At 48.3% G+C, this 17,081-nt stretch overlaps 1 protein-coding gene across 1 annotated transcript in view; it reads right to left on the bottom strand.

Annotated features, from left to right (window-relative positions):
• Positions 1-3,789, bottom strand: part of LOC124693401 (P-loop guanosine triphosphatase YjiA-like) — a 5,000-nt gene extending 1,211 nt beyond the window's left edge. The window contains exons 1-7 of the mRNA XM_047226877.1: positions 3,459-3,789; positions 2,808-2,873; positions 2,421-2,601; positions 2,056-2,252; positions 1,885-1,935; positions 1,721-1,812; positions 757-896 (exon numbers count right to left, since the gene is read on the bottom strand). Of these exons, the coding sequence (XP_047082833.1) occupies positions 757-896; positions 1,721-1,812; positions 1,885-1,935; positions 2,056-2,252; positions 2,421-2,601; positions 2,808-2,873; positions 3,459-3,752 (1,021 nt within the window). The 5' untranslated portion in view covers positions 3,753-3,789. The remainder of the gene's footprint in view (positions 1-756; positions 897-1,720; positions 1,813-1,884; positions 1,936-2,055; positions 2,253-2,420; positions 2,602-2,807; positions 2,874-3,458) is intronic.
• Between the last annotated feature and the right edge of the window lie 13,292 nt (positions 3,790-17,081).

Below are 17,081 nucleotides of genomic sequence, written 5' to 3'. Positions count from 1 at the left end.
AACGTTAAGTTATCTTCTTCATATTACTGAGCTATACTGTATTTACGATTTTTTACATTGTCACAAAATTAAGGTCTGCATAGTTAAGAAAGCTTCTCGTGAGAAGTTCTCCAGCACATCTGTTATATGACATTAGATATCCCATATAAAGTTTACAGCAACTAAGTGATACATTAAAACTGTCCCATCTCTAATTTTGAACAGCCCACAAACAGAGGGTTTTGATTCCAAGGTTAAGTAACGATGATGACTCTACAGTGTTCCAAGTACCCCTATCAACAATGAGGATTCCTGAACTCATGAACTCAGAGCTATGTACAAAGATCCAATTATGTATTTGGCAAAAGCATGCCACTGAATCTCCCGTTGTACAAGGTTATTATTGTAAACAGAACTTTACATGAGATTTAGTTTATCAGAATTAGTCTTTTCATAGACAGTAGGTTCCCATTACTGTAGAACTGTATACTGCATAAAGAAGAGTGCAACACAAAATAATATGTACTGGAGAGTCATTTTCCTTTTGGAATGATGCCACCCTGGCAATAGACCAGTTATGATCAAGACATGGATACATCATACATGTGTCTACTAAATAATCTGTAACTATACCAGCATCTATTTGAGTCATGAAGCAGGTTTGACACTTTTTTTTTTCCTGACAGGTTGCTTTAGTCACTGCTATTTTATATGATTTTTAAGCTTCATAATTTGACGGTAACCATATTTAGGGGTGTACAATAATACTATGCTCACCATGCTTATGCTCATGATCATGATGATGGTGATCGTGGTCGTGGTCATGGTGATGTTCATGCTCATGGTCGTGTTCATGTTCATGTTTGTGTTCGTGCTCGTGCTCATCATGTGGCTCTTCAGTGACAGCACTCTCAATCCTGAAACATAAACAAAATCCAGTTTCCTTTATGGCCAACTTTTCCTAAATTAAGTAACTAGAGCTAAATTTGAAGGGAAAATAGAGAACAATCTCTAGGTATGTATATGTGCACTGCCCAGTGAGTGTAAAAACCGAACTAAACAAGATGATGGCATATTTCTTAAAGGAGTAAATTACAAGTATCTGTCAAGCATAGGAATCAATACAGGGAGTAGTGCTTTTATAAGCAATCCAAGACAGCATATGCCTGAATTTAACAAATAGCTAATTAATTGGATTAATCCATCTGTATGTAGAAAAACAACTGGAGGTCCAAATGCATGTATAATTCATTGATGACATAATTTAAAATCAAATCTAGATATCGTCCATTTAAAGCAAACCCTAGGTCGCACTGTAACCCATCAACTCACAGTGGTGCTAAATCTTTTCATCTTTCAGTTCTATTAGATACAGTATGCCCAATATCAAGTTACTATACTAAATTACTAATACAATTAGCATAACATGTCATTTCGTTAAGGTTGAACAAATCATGTCGCTCCGTCCACCTAAAAATAATAGATCTCTCATTCTTACAAGCAGCTCCACGTGGCTCACATCTACCATAGTAGAAATCGCAGGAGAATGTATCATTCCAGTTTGCTTGAATAATAATTTAGATAAATTTCAATATGTGGTGTAGTTAACACCGTTATCTTGATGGCTATCTTAATTTTTCATTGAGGCATACGACTGCTTTAGGGGCATATAATCATCTAAAAGATGGTACCCTATCCATAAAAGCGAAAGGTCAAAAAAAGGGTGACGAAAGAAAGCAACCTCTCCAAATCGAAGCCTCCAATTCCAAGCACATAATCCAGATCAACTTTGCCATACTGAGCTCTTTTCAGATTAGCCATGCGATTGATACTCTGCATGCACATAACCAGATGTAAGAAACAACCACATGCCAAAAAAGAGCAAAATGCATATGCTGTACTAACCCTTATACGCTCAACCAAGGAAGAAACTTCTGGCTCGCTAACAAGATCAGTCTACAAGAGAGCAAGAGATTAGTTCTTCCACCAGTAAGGATCAAAATAATTAAAAAGGCCAAGTAACTGGAGACATACAAATATACAGTAACCAGCATGTACTTGTTACAGAACCATTACCTTGTTAATGATAATTCTGTCAGCATAGGCAATCTGCTGAACTGCCTCATTGACTATGCCCTTGGGCTTTACTTCATCCAAATGCAACCTTGCATGCTTTGAATCTACTAAAGTAACAACACCATCCAGCTTGACATCATTAAAAACTGTATCTTCTGCATAGAACGTCTGTATAATTGGTGCTGGATTTGCTAAACCTGAAGAAATATATGGACAGAGGGTGAGAGAACATCACATGATAAAGCAATCAAACAATAATTGATTTTTTTTAAAAAAAATGAAATTTGAGGTGATCTTTTAACCTCGAGACTTCTACACCACATAGGTTTCATTGATTGTACTGTAAATCCTACCCAGTTGCTTACCAGTGGTTTCGATGATAAGATGGTCAAACTTTCCCTTCTTCTTGTCAACCAATTCACCAATCATTCGTACTAAATCACCACGCACAGTGCAGCAAAGGCAACCATTGTTCAGCATCATTATGTCCTCAGCTCCAGCAGTCTGTGCGGCAACTAATGAACCATCGATGTCAACTTCACCATACTGCAATATAGCAAATTCATCAAATCAGCTTCACCTTGCCTACTTTAGCTGATGACATGGTGCTTTTAAAACGATTGCTCACTGGTGCACTAGGTAAATTAAGATGGATTTTTCAGATTGAGAAGACTCGCATGTGATGAAAAGCTAACCCCACTCACTACTTCAAGAACAAACGTACACCAAAAAACTTGATCGTACATGCGTACCTCGTTCTCAATGACAGCGATCCGCTTTCCATGGTGAGCTGTCAATATGTGATTAAGCAAAGTTGTCTGAACAAAAACAAAAGGCAACCCATTATGATTATACCAGAGGCATGTATACATGCTAACACAACTCATTAAATACCCAAAAATGATAACATTAATCAATCAAAGGCATTGCCTAGGTATGTACACAGTGCGTGTGTATACGAGTAGAACTCTTTTATGGTCTTCCACTTATTTCCTTAGCCGTCTATCAATCAAAGGGTTGGCCATATAACATTCTTCCTATGAAAGTTACTACTAACTGCTATGTGAAATGGAATGCTCTAAAATAAAGGAAATTTCTACCGGAATTTAATTCTCGCTTTCCAACTTAATAAGGACTGGCACATTAGGGGCTGCACTGTAAAATTTGACTGGACCTTGAAGTGCCAAAGGTGCATAGCTACGGAATTTGTCTTACTGTCATTTGCCAACTCAAGCTTCAGAGGAATTAGATGAAAACAGTTGCAGAAGGACGCTCGAGGTTTCAGTGATTCTACTGCTGACTCGGTGGTGTTTTAACTAACTAAGACTGTACTGCAAGTCTACAATCATGACAACCTCGTTTGATAGATTCGCAGAAGCTACATGGTATTTGGGCGCGCTAACCTTGCCGGAGCCGAGGAAGCCGGTGATGATGGTGGCGGGGATGCGGTTGTCGGGCGGGATCACCATGTCGACTTCGGAGCCCTCCTCCGTGGTCGAAGCGGCCGAGGCGGCGAAGCGCCGCTGCCCTCGCCACGACAGTGCCTTTCCCGCGGTCGTCCGCGGTGCGGCGTAGCAGGTGCGCGAGGCGGCTCCGCGCAGGCGCAGGCGGAGGAGGGATGCGGCTCCGCGCGCGGAGAGGCCGAGCGCCGCGGCCCTGGAGATGGCCGGCGAGGCGGCGGAGCAGAGCGCCGCCATGGCTGCGAGCTGAGAGCGGGCGGGGAAGAGCAGTGGATATTGCGACACGGACCAATGGTGTGTGCGCTCCACTTGGAGCGTGCTGGAATATCTCACGCGCACCGCACGTGCGGGCTGCTTCCTTCCGAGGCCCGGTTGCGAAATGGGCCGCCCGAGCAATTGGATCGATCAGCCTAGAAAACTATCGACCTCGTTCAAAGTTCTAAACATGGGTACCTAATAAGCTGGTGCTGCTATAAAGGCCCAACATTGCAAGGCCGAAAAGAAAGAAGCTCCCTATTTTTTCTAACAAAAATTAACATAATAGAGAGCGTTCATAATTATGAACATACATTCACTCCTATAAACGCACACACGACCTCTATGAGCATCAGGACCGGCCCTGGACATGTTAGGGCCCAAGTGCATGGCAAAAAAAGGAGCCCTATAGTGGTGTTTTTTTCTTCATATTTCCTACTCGTCATTACTGTCGGCTGGAATCCCTTTGCCGCCAGGCGTCGGGCGCCGAGCACGAGCCTTTGCTTGGACGACCTGCCACCAATCTCCTACCCTCCTTCTTCCACTTTATTCTCTCTCAAACCTTTCGTAAACAAGACCGAATCTATTAAGGGGCCGGGGGCAGATGGTATGAACAAGAATAAGGAAACCTAAGGCAGATGTATAGGAAGAGGATTCTTGTGATGACCCAGCGTACCACTGCATGGTGTAGTACACAAGTCGTTGACATAACACAAGTGAAACACCGTTCCACTCATATTACATCTCTCAGAGTGGTACAACAGAAACATATGCGAGTCCAAGGTATGTCTATAGAAGGATACACAAACTGTTTACAGAAGATCAACACCGCCTCCTACTTTACAGTGAGGTAAAACTTCAAATAAAACTCCAGAAGAACGACTCGTAGTCTAACTTATTGCTAACCCTAGCTTAAGAGCTACTTGGCTTGCTATAGAAATCTTGCTACTTGGGTGCTAGGATCAGGGAAATGTTCCCTTCTATTACTAGTCTAAGTTTCCACTCTAGCTGATGTAGAAGTTGACTCCATTGACTTCTTTGATTATTCTTCATCTTGTTGCAGTTGACTCCTTCGTCTTCGAGTTCCACGGTAGTTTCTCCTTCGGTGTCTCCATAGCTAAGCTGGGATTTAAGAGTGGGATGAGTACGAGCGTACTCAACAAGTTCATATTAGGAAATAGGTGTATCATGCACTAGCTACAGCCATAGACCAGAAAGTCGTAGGCGAATGCAAGTTTTCATAAAAATTTCTTCAAAAGGTTTATTTTATTCCGAAAACTATGCCCGTCAGTCCTCACAGGTTGACTAGAACTTCATGGAGTTCCTTTCTGCCGCGTTCGCAGCTTCCCTTCCCGAACAGGAGTGACGATCACAGTCGATATCCTCCTGCAGAGGTGCGTTACTTTTCCCATAAGAGACCTTATCCTTGTTGCCAACCGGACGTATACTTTCCCGTCCACACTTCCTTGGTGTGAGGCCGGTGTAAGATCCAAGTCCACACCGCCTTCTCCGCGACCCCGCAAACCCACCCTTTTGTCCATCCGTACACCCCCGGTAGACATCTCCCGTTCATACAGCCTTTACCCCCGGTGTACTACGGACAATCCTTCATAGACGGTAGAGCCTCTCATCCACACGGATGGGGATTTTAAAGGCCATCCCAACCTACGGCAGTGCTCTCCAGACACCCGCCGGGCTCTATCAAGTCCGTTGGCGTGCGGGAGGGAAAAGATACAAATCGACTTCCCGCGAGCCATTATAGATCTTATGGTTAACGCGATTTGTACGGCGCTAGAATCACCGGACTGGCATTGGTACTTAGTCCTAGATGAATAGTACCCATGCAATGGAACCTCCACCAATAAACACATACCATGGTTCCATTGCCCACCACATAGTCATATTCATAATTGTAAAGTAATATTTTGCTTTTCAATGCATGAGTGATAAGTATAGTACTTTGCATATAGTTTGATAAAAATAATCAAATGACATGAGCAAGCGATGAACTTGCCTTTCTTGACTGCAAGATTATGCAGGCAAAAGCTTCGATACGTGAGAACTCCAAATTCTGAAATACCATCATCGTCCGGTAAGGACAATGTTTAAATAACTGGCAAAGATGCTATAATGCATAATATGAGATGCAATCGTCCCGAGCGTAACCTAACCTCGATGATTTAGGATGTATGAGTTGTAAAGATTTCTTTAGGATTTGTTGCACTTTTAGGGTGGTTCTCAAACAAGGTTCTTATTAGGGTTTGGTTATTTTAGCATCATAACCAAGTGGTATAAGACATCATAACAAGCACACACATAAAGGATTTGTAGTTGAACAATATGTAAAGAGCAGTTGTCATTTTTAAGTTCTATAGTACATGGTTGATGATTACTTATATTATACTTCAAAAGAATAACTTTTGAAGAACATGTTAATTAAGAAGTAATAAGTATTTCAACTAAGACTAGGGCTTCTAGGGTTTGATTGACCTTTGTTCTTCAAAAGAATAACTTTTGAAGAACAGGTTAATAAGAATGAGAACTAATATAAGTAGAAGCTATGGCTTCTAGGGTTTACTATTGGATTCATCTAGTTCTCAAATAGAGACTAGTTGATTTCTTAAGTTGGATTAGTTCTATATATAACAAGTATTGGCAGGTTTATTACTATGGTTGATTAGGTATCATATCAAAGGATGATGGTCAAGGTGGTGCTATGAGTTAGGGTTTACTATAGTTTCCTATTTATTTCACTAAGTACTCAAGAATGGTTTCTATACTAGGTGGCTTATTATTTCCTAAATCGGGTTTAGTTGAATAGGAGCATATGATGAGAATTATCGCACAAGATTGGTATTAGGGTTCATTACTATGGTTCTACTAGGGTTTGATGGTTGAGGTTGAATTCCATGGTGTGATACTAGGTATGAGTATTAATGGTGCTAACATATTAACAAGTTAGGGTTTATACCTAGGTGATACTAATTGGATCATATAGGTGTTCAGCAAAAATAAAGACATGAGATGATGGTCTCGGGTGAATTGATTTTATTTTAGTGGATCATGAGCATGCATTTAATTGTTGCTTATTAGGGTTCTATATGTCAAGTAAATCTCACATGATCACATGTGACACATAACTAGGGTTTTAGAATATAACTAAGGTGAAATGATCACATAAAATAATGGGATCCAAGTCTTACTTAAATTAAAACTAGGGTTTCTAAATTATGGTACAACTCTTAAAATTGATATTTGACAATATAGGTGTTGTTGCTAATTATTTTGAAACAAAATTAGTAATGGTTTGCATTTTATTTATTTTAAGTGATTTAATAACTAAGAGAAATACTACTTAAGGTTTAATCTAGAAATCAGGGTTTCCTAATTATTGTTAGGTTTTAAAATAATAACTTGCTAATTAAAAATGTTTGAGTTCACAATATATAAGCTACCAAATTAATATTGGTTTTTAATATTTTCTTGAGTTATTATTATTTAAGAAAATACAAAATAGCCATTTTCAAATTAGGGTTTATGAATTACCACCAATATTTAAGTTAATGAAAAGATGATTAAGAAAATTAATAATAACATTCTATTTAGTTACTTAAATAGTTAAATTTTAATTCTGAAACTTATTTATTTATTGAATTCAATTTGCATTTTAAACAATTAGAAAGACATAATTAATAAAAATAAAAATAAGTGAATTTTTATTTTGACCCACATTTTTATTTTATATTTTATTTGAATAGAGTTTATTTTTGTGAGCATTTTGATATATTATTCATATTTTTCTGAGTTAAAATGAATTTTATCTATTTCTGCAAAGTTTCAGATATTTAATGGTTTTTAAATTAAACATAAAATGCTATTTGTACCGATTCAGATCTAGCCGCAGACAGACAGGTGGGCTCGTTGGATCGAGTCAATTGCCACGCGGGCAACGACCAGTCAACGGAGCTGAGGTGGCGGTGGACACGTAGATCTCGCCGATCTCGCCGGCGGCTTGACGCCGGCGACCGGACGGATACGGCGCCGCCGATTTACGGCCTCCGGGACGCGCGACTAGGGTTTTTGGAACCTCCTCGACATGCCGAGGCTAGTGGTGGTGATGGTTTTGCAAGGGATAACCGGAACCATGTTGGAAAACATGTCCCGCGGCGGTGCTCTCCGGCGAACTATCGATCGAGGGCTACAGAGGGTTCTAGGAAGCGAGATCTAGCTCTATAGAGGCGTATGCTCACCCTGAATACGACGGCGTGGTCGACGACGACGATTGCTGACGGAGACGGCGAGGATTTCGCCATTACCGTCGATCTGCTGCAAAGGGAAAATCCAAAATTGGTGTTGCTCCGAGCTCCCCTAGATGCTCGGGCTCCTCCCGGATGCTCCTTGAGTCCGGGCGCTCCTCCTGGATCACGCGCCGGAGGGCCGGGGTGGCCTCCTCCGTCGGCTTCGTCTTCGACTCCGGCAATAGAGAGTGGACGAGATTGAGAGATAGGGATCATCTGAGAAGATTTGAAGTGGTGGAGGCGAGCAAGGCGTGCACGGAGATACCCTCCACCTATTTATAGGCCAAGGGAAGCCCTGTGGCCTCGACACGGCGATGGCCATGGTCGGGAGGTGGCGGTCTCTGGAAGCTTCCGTTTGGCAAAGATCTTCTCGGCCGCGGATAAGCTCGGACGCGAGAGAGAGATTGGACGCGGTTCTGAGATGTCTGGCGACGTCCGGGCATGCTTATCGACGAGGAGGTCGTGGCCTACTGGCCCCGCCGCGCTGTCGAGCTCGGAGACGACGACGGTGAAGTCATTTCTCCGCGCACGATTTTTAAAGCAAGCGAAACGGTATTTGGACGTGGGCTGGACTTCTCCTGGGCTTTGACATGGGCTGCTGCTGGGTTGGTCTTGGGCTCAGCTGCTAGGCCGCACGGCCAGGTGAGCCAGGTGAGTTTCCCTCTCTTTTTCTTTTTCAAATTTCTGTTTTCTATTTTGTTATTTGAATCCAAATTTGAATTCTATTTTGTTTTGCATGTTATAAAATATTTGAATATCAAAACAATTTGATAATGGTACCTACTGTATTGTTTTGTTTATAAACAACCATTTTATAATTGATTAATTTGGGGTTCTTATGATGCACAAGTTAAAATTAAAAATAGATATAAATTTTAGGGTTCAATTCAATTGCTTTTTAATCTAAGAATCAAATCTGTTTAAATGATTTGAAATTTAGAACATGTGCATGGTGAACATATTCTATTTTGCAAGTGCTTAACCATGGTGATTACTCACATACAATTTAATTATAGCTGGAGTTTAACAAATGGAAAAGGGTATGGAATTGGTTCATGATTTTATGTGTATGATAGTTCTTAGGGTTTAAGAAGAGTGGTGATATAACCTCTATAATCATCAATCCAGACTTTGACTTAAATTATTTAGGATGAATCCTATATTCCTCATGGTTAATTCAATTGCTCTTGTGGTGATTCTATTTTATAAAATACTATTTCATTTGGTTCCCAAAGCAAGTACTTGGGAAGCAAAATAGAATGGAACATTGGTTCACTCTACTCACCACATGGTATTTAATTCTAAGTATATATGGCTTGGTTTATACTTGTGATCCATGATACACAAGTTAGGACATACTATTTTATGTGAAGTGGATTCCATATGAAATGGTTTAGGGTTTTGCATAAGCTTCAATAAATTGAAGAATAAAATAGGCATGAGGCATGGCAGGGTTCTACTTATCATTCCAAGTAATCCATGGATTGGAATTCAAATGTGGTTTTGGGGTTTTGGTTATGTTTCACTAATAGAACATGGCTTTCACCACCAAGATTAAAGGTTGATTTGAACAAGTAAGATTAATAATACTCTAATATTCTCTAAGATAGACATAGCTATGGTTAGCATCTATAATCTTTCTCACTTCTAAATGTCTGGGGAATATTCTAAGGTCCTACTTAAGAGATGATGATATGATCCTCTCGAATATATGGTTTGCCTATGGATTCTACCTGGTATCTTATGTAGCTTGTTCTTCTGGAAATCTGATAAACCTGCATCTTGTGGTATGCCTCCACCTCCTAGCTTCTTCATCTTGATCCTAACTAATGCATGGAGTAGCTCTATGTGTTTGTTTCCTTGTATCATGCTACAAGATGATTGTCGTGGTATCGTCACGGCATATGCCATAGGGTGGCTAAACGAAGTGGTTCCTGAGGGATCTCACGGCGGTATCCGGAAGCGGGTATGGGCACGAGCGACACGGCGACGTACCCAGGTTCGAGGCCCTCCGGTGGAGGTAAAGCATCTACTCCTGCTATGAGTGTATATGATGATCACACAAGTACGCGTGGTGCTCCTAGAGCCGTGTCCGGCTGGCCCCGAGAGGCTAAGGAAGACGATGGTCTCTCTCACGGGGCAGCTCCGTAGGTAGGTGAAAGCAATAAATGATCGATCCCCCGCACGAGAGGGGGTAGTGCGGCTTATATAGGCACCGGCACTTTACATATAAGACCCTATAGTTTCATCGGCCGGCTGGGCCGGCTTCGGCTTCCGCTCCTTCCCGAGGCGGTGACGTCAGGAGTGGTTGGGGCATCGTGGCCTGTCCCATCCGGCTGCCACGGTCAGCGGTATGGAGGAGGTGTCCCTGTCGCCGTCAGCCACTGTAGCCGGTACGGATCGTCGTAAGCCCTGACGGCCTGTCCATCGCGCGGCACTATTGCTCCACGAGTGCCCCGCGTTTTACGGAAGATGGAGTCGGCGTGGACTTTAGGAACCCGGATCACCAACCCGGTTCCTTCCAAGGCAAGACTCGCCAGCCTCGAGTCGGTCCGAGGTACAAACCCCGGTCGGATATGGCTCGTAGAAGCCGGCCCAGCTACGGCATTGGTGGCCGTAGCCGGGCCGACTAGGACCTAGAGCCGGCCGGCTTCCGGACCAGCCGGCCACGGCGCCGGCCGGCCGCACCTCGGCCGGCCTTGCCGCGAGCCGGCCGGTGGCCAGCCGGCTGCTCCGCGTCCATTGCCCTATCCGGGGTCTTCCCCCGACATTAGCCCCCGAGGCCGGCAAGGTCCTGCGCCCGAAGGACCTAGGCAGGTTTTCCCGGCTTCTCGAATATATTAGACGGCACTTGGAGGGGCCGACCGAGAATTTCCATTCAGCCGGCCGCGCCCTCATCCGGCTCGCTCTCGCCGGCTGCTTCCCAACCGGCCGCTTTTTACACTTATACGCTTTTGCTTTCTTGCAAGATCCGACGGCGCCTCCGCCTTGCCGATGAATTTTGGCTTGAGTGGAACTTTTGGTCCGGCTCCGGCTTGCGGCGCGCCGGAGTCTCCGCCGCCTCGGGTCCTCGCGCCCGACTTGACGGGTCCGACGCCCGGCCCGGTGGTCGGTTCGTCCGGTCACATCAATGTTCCCCCGGATCCGGTGCGGTAGTGGGCGACGTGGTGTGGCCGTTTTCGGTAACCGTCGTGGACGTGGGAGGAGTTACGGCGCAGTTACGGCGCAGTAAATCCGGCGACGTGGGAGGAGTTACGGCCCACGACCGCCACTTGGAGGCCAACCGCCCGCGTCGGGTGGCTATAAATGCCGCGGGGGGGCGCCCCGAGGCGGCCACTTGCCATTTCTTCTTCCTCGCACTCTTGCCCCCATCGCTATCCTCTGCGCGCTCGAGCTCGCCGCTGCTCCGGCGAACATCTTCCGCTGGCGAACTCCGGCGGGCGAATCTCCACCGATCCGCCGCCGCCACCCCGCCAATCCGGCGCCACGGGGCCGCGCGTCTCGACGGAGCGTCCTCAGCCGCCGCTGTCGCCGCCGCGGTCGCAAGGTTCTTCCTCGCCGTTCAGCCTCTCCTGGTCATCTTCTTCCTCGACCTCGTCAATGGCGTCCCCCAGTGGATCGTGGAGGGGCTCCTACATGCGGGAGGACGACATCGAGCGCCTGGTACGCCTCCGGCGAGTCCCGCAGTCGGTCATCACGTGGGTGCCCGGCGAGGAGACGGAGCCCGAGCCGAGGAACGGCGAGCGCGTCGTCTTTGGCGCGCACCTCGACCGCGGGCTGGGTCTGCCGGCTTCGCCGTTCTTCCGGCAATTCCTCGACCACTTCGGCCTTCAGCCGCACCACCTGCCGGCCAACGCGTGCGTCCTCCCCGAGCTGCTTCGTAGCGTTCATGGAGGCTTACGCCGGCTTGTGGCCCGACATCGACTTCCGGAGCCGGCTCTTCTTCTTGAAGGCGCGCACCAACGACGGCCGCCTGCGAGCCCGCGGCGCCGCCTCGATCTACACCCAGCCTGGTACGCCTTTCCCCAAGATCCCCACCATCGACTCGGTGAAGAACTGGCAAATGTCATTCTTCTACGTGCGCAACGAGGGGGAGCTCGTCGACCGGATCAACCTGCCGGAGTTCAATCCGGCTCCTCCAGTCGGCCGGATCAACTGGAGCCACAACGCCCGCTCGACGGATCCGGACGCGGAGGTGAACCTTCTCTGGGATCTCCTGGCGACAGCCACCGCTGGCGGGCTGACTGCCGAAGATCTTCTCGCACCATCGCCGAGCGCCGGGTGCTGCCGCTCCGGATGCGCACCCACAAGATCGGGCACATGTCCGGCCGGTTCGATCCGAACCGGACGTCCAAGGTGCCGCTCACCAAGGCCCGTGTGGCCAGCCGGGTGAACCACATCACCAAGGCGAACCCGGCGGAGGACCGGAGCTACGGGCTGGTGCCCTGCGACAGGAACCATCCACCGGCGCGGGTAAGCTTCGTGTCTTTGCCATTTTCCGGCTTGCGGCTGCGAGGCCGACTTCCTTTTTCTTCTGCCGACTTCCGGCTATGCTCATGTTTTTCTGTCTTTCTAGGTTTTTGAGCGCCAGAACGCCGAGGACGGCGACCTGGCGACGAAGAGGTGGACGCCGGATCTCGTCGATCCGGCTGACCAAGCCGGCGACCATGCCGGCGACGACGACCTGCCGCAGGCGCCTGATCTAGGCGGCCGGGGGAGCACAATCCGCCCCCTTCACCGCGAGCACCAGAGGAGGAGGAGCCGGCGACGTCCGGCACGGGGCCAATCCCCGCCGTGCCTTCGCGCACGAGGCCGCCAAGCGCCACGGCGACTTCGGCGCCCAAGGGCACGAAGAGAGCCGGCTCCACCGCCGCCGCGGAGTCGAGGGCGAAGAAACAGCGCCGGCATCAGCCGAAGAAGGTCCCGGAGCAAGCCGGGTGAGTTCTCTCTCTCTTTTCTTGTTTGATTCCTTTTCTTTCCTTACTTTTATGCTTATTATCTTTCTGTTTATCCGGCTAGGGCCCCTATCAAGTTTGCCCAGGGCGGCGGCTCCCGGCAAGCTCCGCGCGTTGTGTCGCCGCTTCCGCGCCAGAGGAGGGAGCAGACGCCGCAGCCTTCCTCGCGCGCACCTACGCCGCCGCCGCCTGCGACAGGGGCTTCTTCCTTTGCCGTGCCGCTGGCCTCCGCGCCAGATCGCGGCACGCGGGTCGAGCCAACGCGGCAGCCGACGCTGGACGACATGTTCCCGCGCCGGACGCCTCTTCTGGACCCAGCCGCTGGGGCCGGGCGGGGCATGCCGCCTTCAGCCGGGGCCGGAGCCGGCGGGGCTGCTCCTAGGACTGGCGCTGGCAGGGCCGCGCCGCCTGCGGCCGGAGCCGGCGGCAGGCCCACCGTGGTGGAGTTGGACGAGAGTCCGGAGGGGCGCCCGTGCGCCGGAGACAACCGGGCCGGCCGGGCCATCCGCCGCGCCCGGAGCGACGCCGCCGCCGCAGCCCGACGAGGGACGAGCCGACCAGGCAGGAGCCGGCGAGGGACGAGCCGGCGCGCACGGAGGGCGCCAACTCGCGCGCGCCGGTGAGGACGGAGGGCGCAGCGGGCCCGTCCGAGGGCCTTCATGTGGCCAAGGGTGCCCGGCCGGTGGCCGTGCCGTCCGCCTCCGACTCCGGCCTTCGGCTCGGCAGGAACCATGGAGAGGGCATGGCATCAGGCGAACTCCTGCGAGGTACTCAGCCGGGAGGGGCAGCCTGGCACGGCGCCCATGAAGATGCTTTTCTCCGGCTATCGGGCCAGCCTCAAGACCAAGGCCGCCGAGACCCTTGCCCAGCTGGCGACGCTGGAGGATGCTGAGAAGGTGTGTTTTCTTTTTCTTTTGCAATTTTCTTGTCCTGGTAGCCCTCCGAGACGTGGGCCGGCTGCCTGAAGCCAGTCCAGGTCTTGTCTAAGCAACTGATTCTTTCAGACGGTTGAGGAGCGGCGCACCTTCTTGTACAACCAGGTGGTGACCAGCTACCACAAGGCTAAGATCGAGCGAGCCGGCTTGGCTCGCGAGCTGGAGGCTGTCAAGGGTAAGCTCTATGCTTCTTTCGACTCGATGTCTTGTTTCTTTTTTAATCTTGGTTGGCTGACATTTCTTTCCGGCCGCCTCGCAGTTGAGGCCGCCAAGGTCCCGCAGCTGGAGTCGGATCTCCGAGCCGCTCGCGCGCAGTGCGCCGAGAGCGAGGAGGCGGGCCGATCCGCCACCGGCAAGCTCAAGCTGGCTGAGCAGGAGCTGACACGGCTGCGCCTGCTGGAGAAGAACCACATCACCGAGCTCAACTCCCTCAGGACGGTGGAGAAGGAGAAGGTGGATGATCTGAGCCGGCGGCTGTCGGAGGTGGAGAAGCAGCGGCTTGTGCTGCAGGAGGAGGTCACTGCCAAGTCCACGGAGCTGACGGCTACCGCCAAGCGTTGGACCGACGATTTCAGCGCGCTTGATCGCGGCTTGGCGGGTGAGTACATCTCTATGTTCCTTCCCTTTGCCGGCTTTCGGCTGTCGACTGCCGGCTTTTGTTGGCAGCCGGCAGCAGAAACTTCTGATTTCTTCGCTACCCTCATCTTCGGGCTGGCGGCAGTCGGTTCCTGCCGGCTGTCGCCAGGCTTTTCCTTTTGGTTTAGGACTTCGAAAATTTGCATTTTTCAGCTTATTTCAGCTTTGATGGTTTCTGACTTGCTTCTTCTTCTTGCAGCGGCCTTCCCGGAGACGCAGGAGGCGGCTTTGGCAGCCGTTGGCGTCGCGCGCGATTCCAGGAGGCGGGAAACCGGCGAGGGCAGCTCGGAGTACTTCTCCATGGAGGACCATCTGGCGTCCATGGCTGCCCGCATCGAGCCCGTCACCAAGCTCGGCTGGGAGCTGCGGAAGGCGGCCGAAGAGCTGGTGCCCATGCTGTGGCCTGGGGAGGCGGCGCCGCAAGACATCTCCGGCCTCATCTCTTCGATGGAGCGGGCGCCGGACCGCTTCCTCGACTGGAAGGAGTCGGCCACGCGCGCCGGTGCCGACATGGCGCTGTCCTTCGTCCTCTCCTGGTACAACGAGGTGGACCTGGGGCAGCTTGAGTTCCGGCGAGCCGGCGTGGAGGACAAGCTCCCGGCCGAATACAAGGCCGCCCGCCTTGCTCGAGCCAGCACCATCGCCGGCTTCGTCGACAAGGCCCTCTTCGTCGCGGACCCGAACCCTCCTCCATCCGATGAAGAATACATGGATGATGAGGAGGCGGAAGACGTGCCTGAGGACGACCCGGCCGCCGGCTCCACTGATGCCCCTCCGGCTTAGATTTCCTGCTTTTCAGTTGTTCTTTTGCAAGACAGTTTATTAAATCCCCGGGATGCCGGGTGCAGATGTAAGACAATATTATCGCCTTTTAATTATGCCACACTTTTCCCATAAGAGACCTTATCCTTGTTGCCAACCAGACGTATACTTTCCCGTCCACACTTCCTTGGTGTGAGGCCAGGTGTAAGATCCAAGTCCACACCGCCTTCTCCGCGACCCTGCAAACCCACCCTTTTGTCCATCCGTACACCCCCGGTAGACATCTCCCGTTCATACAGCTTTACCCCCGGTGTACTACGGACAATCCTTCATAGACGGTAGAGCCTCTCATCCACACGGATGGGGATTTTAAAGGCCATCCCAACCTACGGCAGTGCCTCCAGCACCCCGCCAGGCTCTATCAAGTCCGTTGGCGTGCAGGAGGGAAAAGATACAGCTGACTTCCCCAGAGCCATTATAGATCTTATGGTTAACGCGATTTGTACGGCGCTAGAATCACTGGACGGCATTGGTACTTAGTCCTAGATGAATAGTACCCATGCAATGGAACCTCCACCAATAAACACATACCATGGTTCCATTGCCCACCACATAGTCATATTCATAATTGTAAAGTAATATTTTGCTTTTCAATGCATGAGTGATAAGTATAGTACTTTGCATATAGTTTGATAAAAATAATCAAATGACATGAGCAAGCGATGAACTTGCCTTTCTTGACTGCAAGATTATGCAGGCAAAAGCTTCGATACGTGAGAACTCCAAATTCTGAAATACCATCATCGTCCGTAAGGACAATGTTTAAATAACTGGCAAAGATGCTATAATGCATAATATGAGATGCAATCGTCCCGAGCGTAACCTAACCTCGATGATTTAGGATGTATGAGTTGTAAAGATTTCTTTAGGATTTGTTGCACTTTTAGGGTGGTTCTCAAACAAGGTTCTTATTAGGGTTTGGTTATTTTAGCATCATAACCAAGTGGTATAAGACATCATAACAAGCACACACATAAAGGATTTGTAGTTGAACAATATGTAAAGAGCAGTTGTCATTTTTAAGTTCTATAGTACATGGTTGATGATTACTTATATTATACTTCAAAAGAATAACTTTTGAAGAACATGTTAATTAAGAAGTAATAAGTATTTCAACTAAGACTAGGGCTTCTAGGGTTTGATTGACCTTTGTTCTTCAAAAGAATAACTTTTGAAGAACAGGTTAATAAGAATGAGAACTAATATAAGTAGAAGCTATGGCTTCTAGGGTTTACTATTGGATTCATCTAGTTCTCAAATAGAGACTAGTTGATTTCTTAAGTTGGATTAGTTCTATATATAACAAGTATTGGCAGTGTTTATTACTATGGTTGATTAGGTATCATATCAAAGGATGATGGTCAAGGTGGTGCTATGAGTTAGGGTTTACTATAGTTTCCTATTTATTTCACTAAGTACTCAAGAATGGTTTCTATACTAGGTGGCTTATTATTTCCTAAATCGGGTTTAGTTGAATAGGAGCATATGATGAGAATTACTGCACAAGATTGGTATTAGGGTTCATTACTATGGTTCTACTAGGGTTTGATGGTTGAGGTTGAATTCCATGGTGTGATACTAGGTATGAGTATTAATGGTGCTAACATATTAACAAGTTAGGGTTTATACCTAGGTGATACTAATTGGATCATATAGGTGTTCAGC

This window comes from Lolium rigidum, chromosome 2, assembly GCF_022539505.1.
Source record: "Lolium rigidum isolate FL_2022 chromosome 2, APGP_CSIRO_Lrig_0.1, whole genome shotgun sequence".
NCBI lineage: Eukaryota > Viridiplantae > Streptophyta > Magnoliopsida > Poales > Poaceae > Lolium > Lolium rigidum.
The sequence above is the reverse complement of the archived record's forward strand: the minus strand, read 5'-3'. Positions and strand labels throughout refer to the sequence as shown.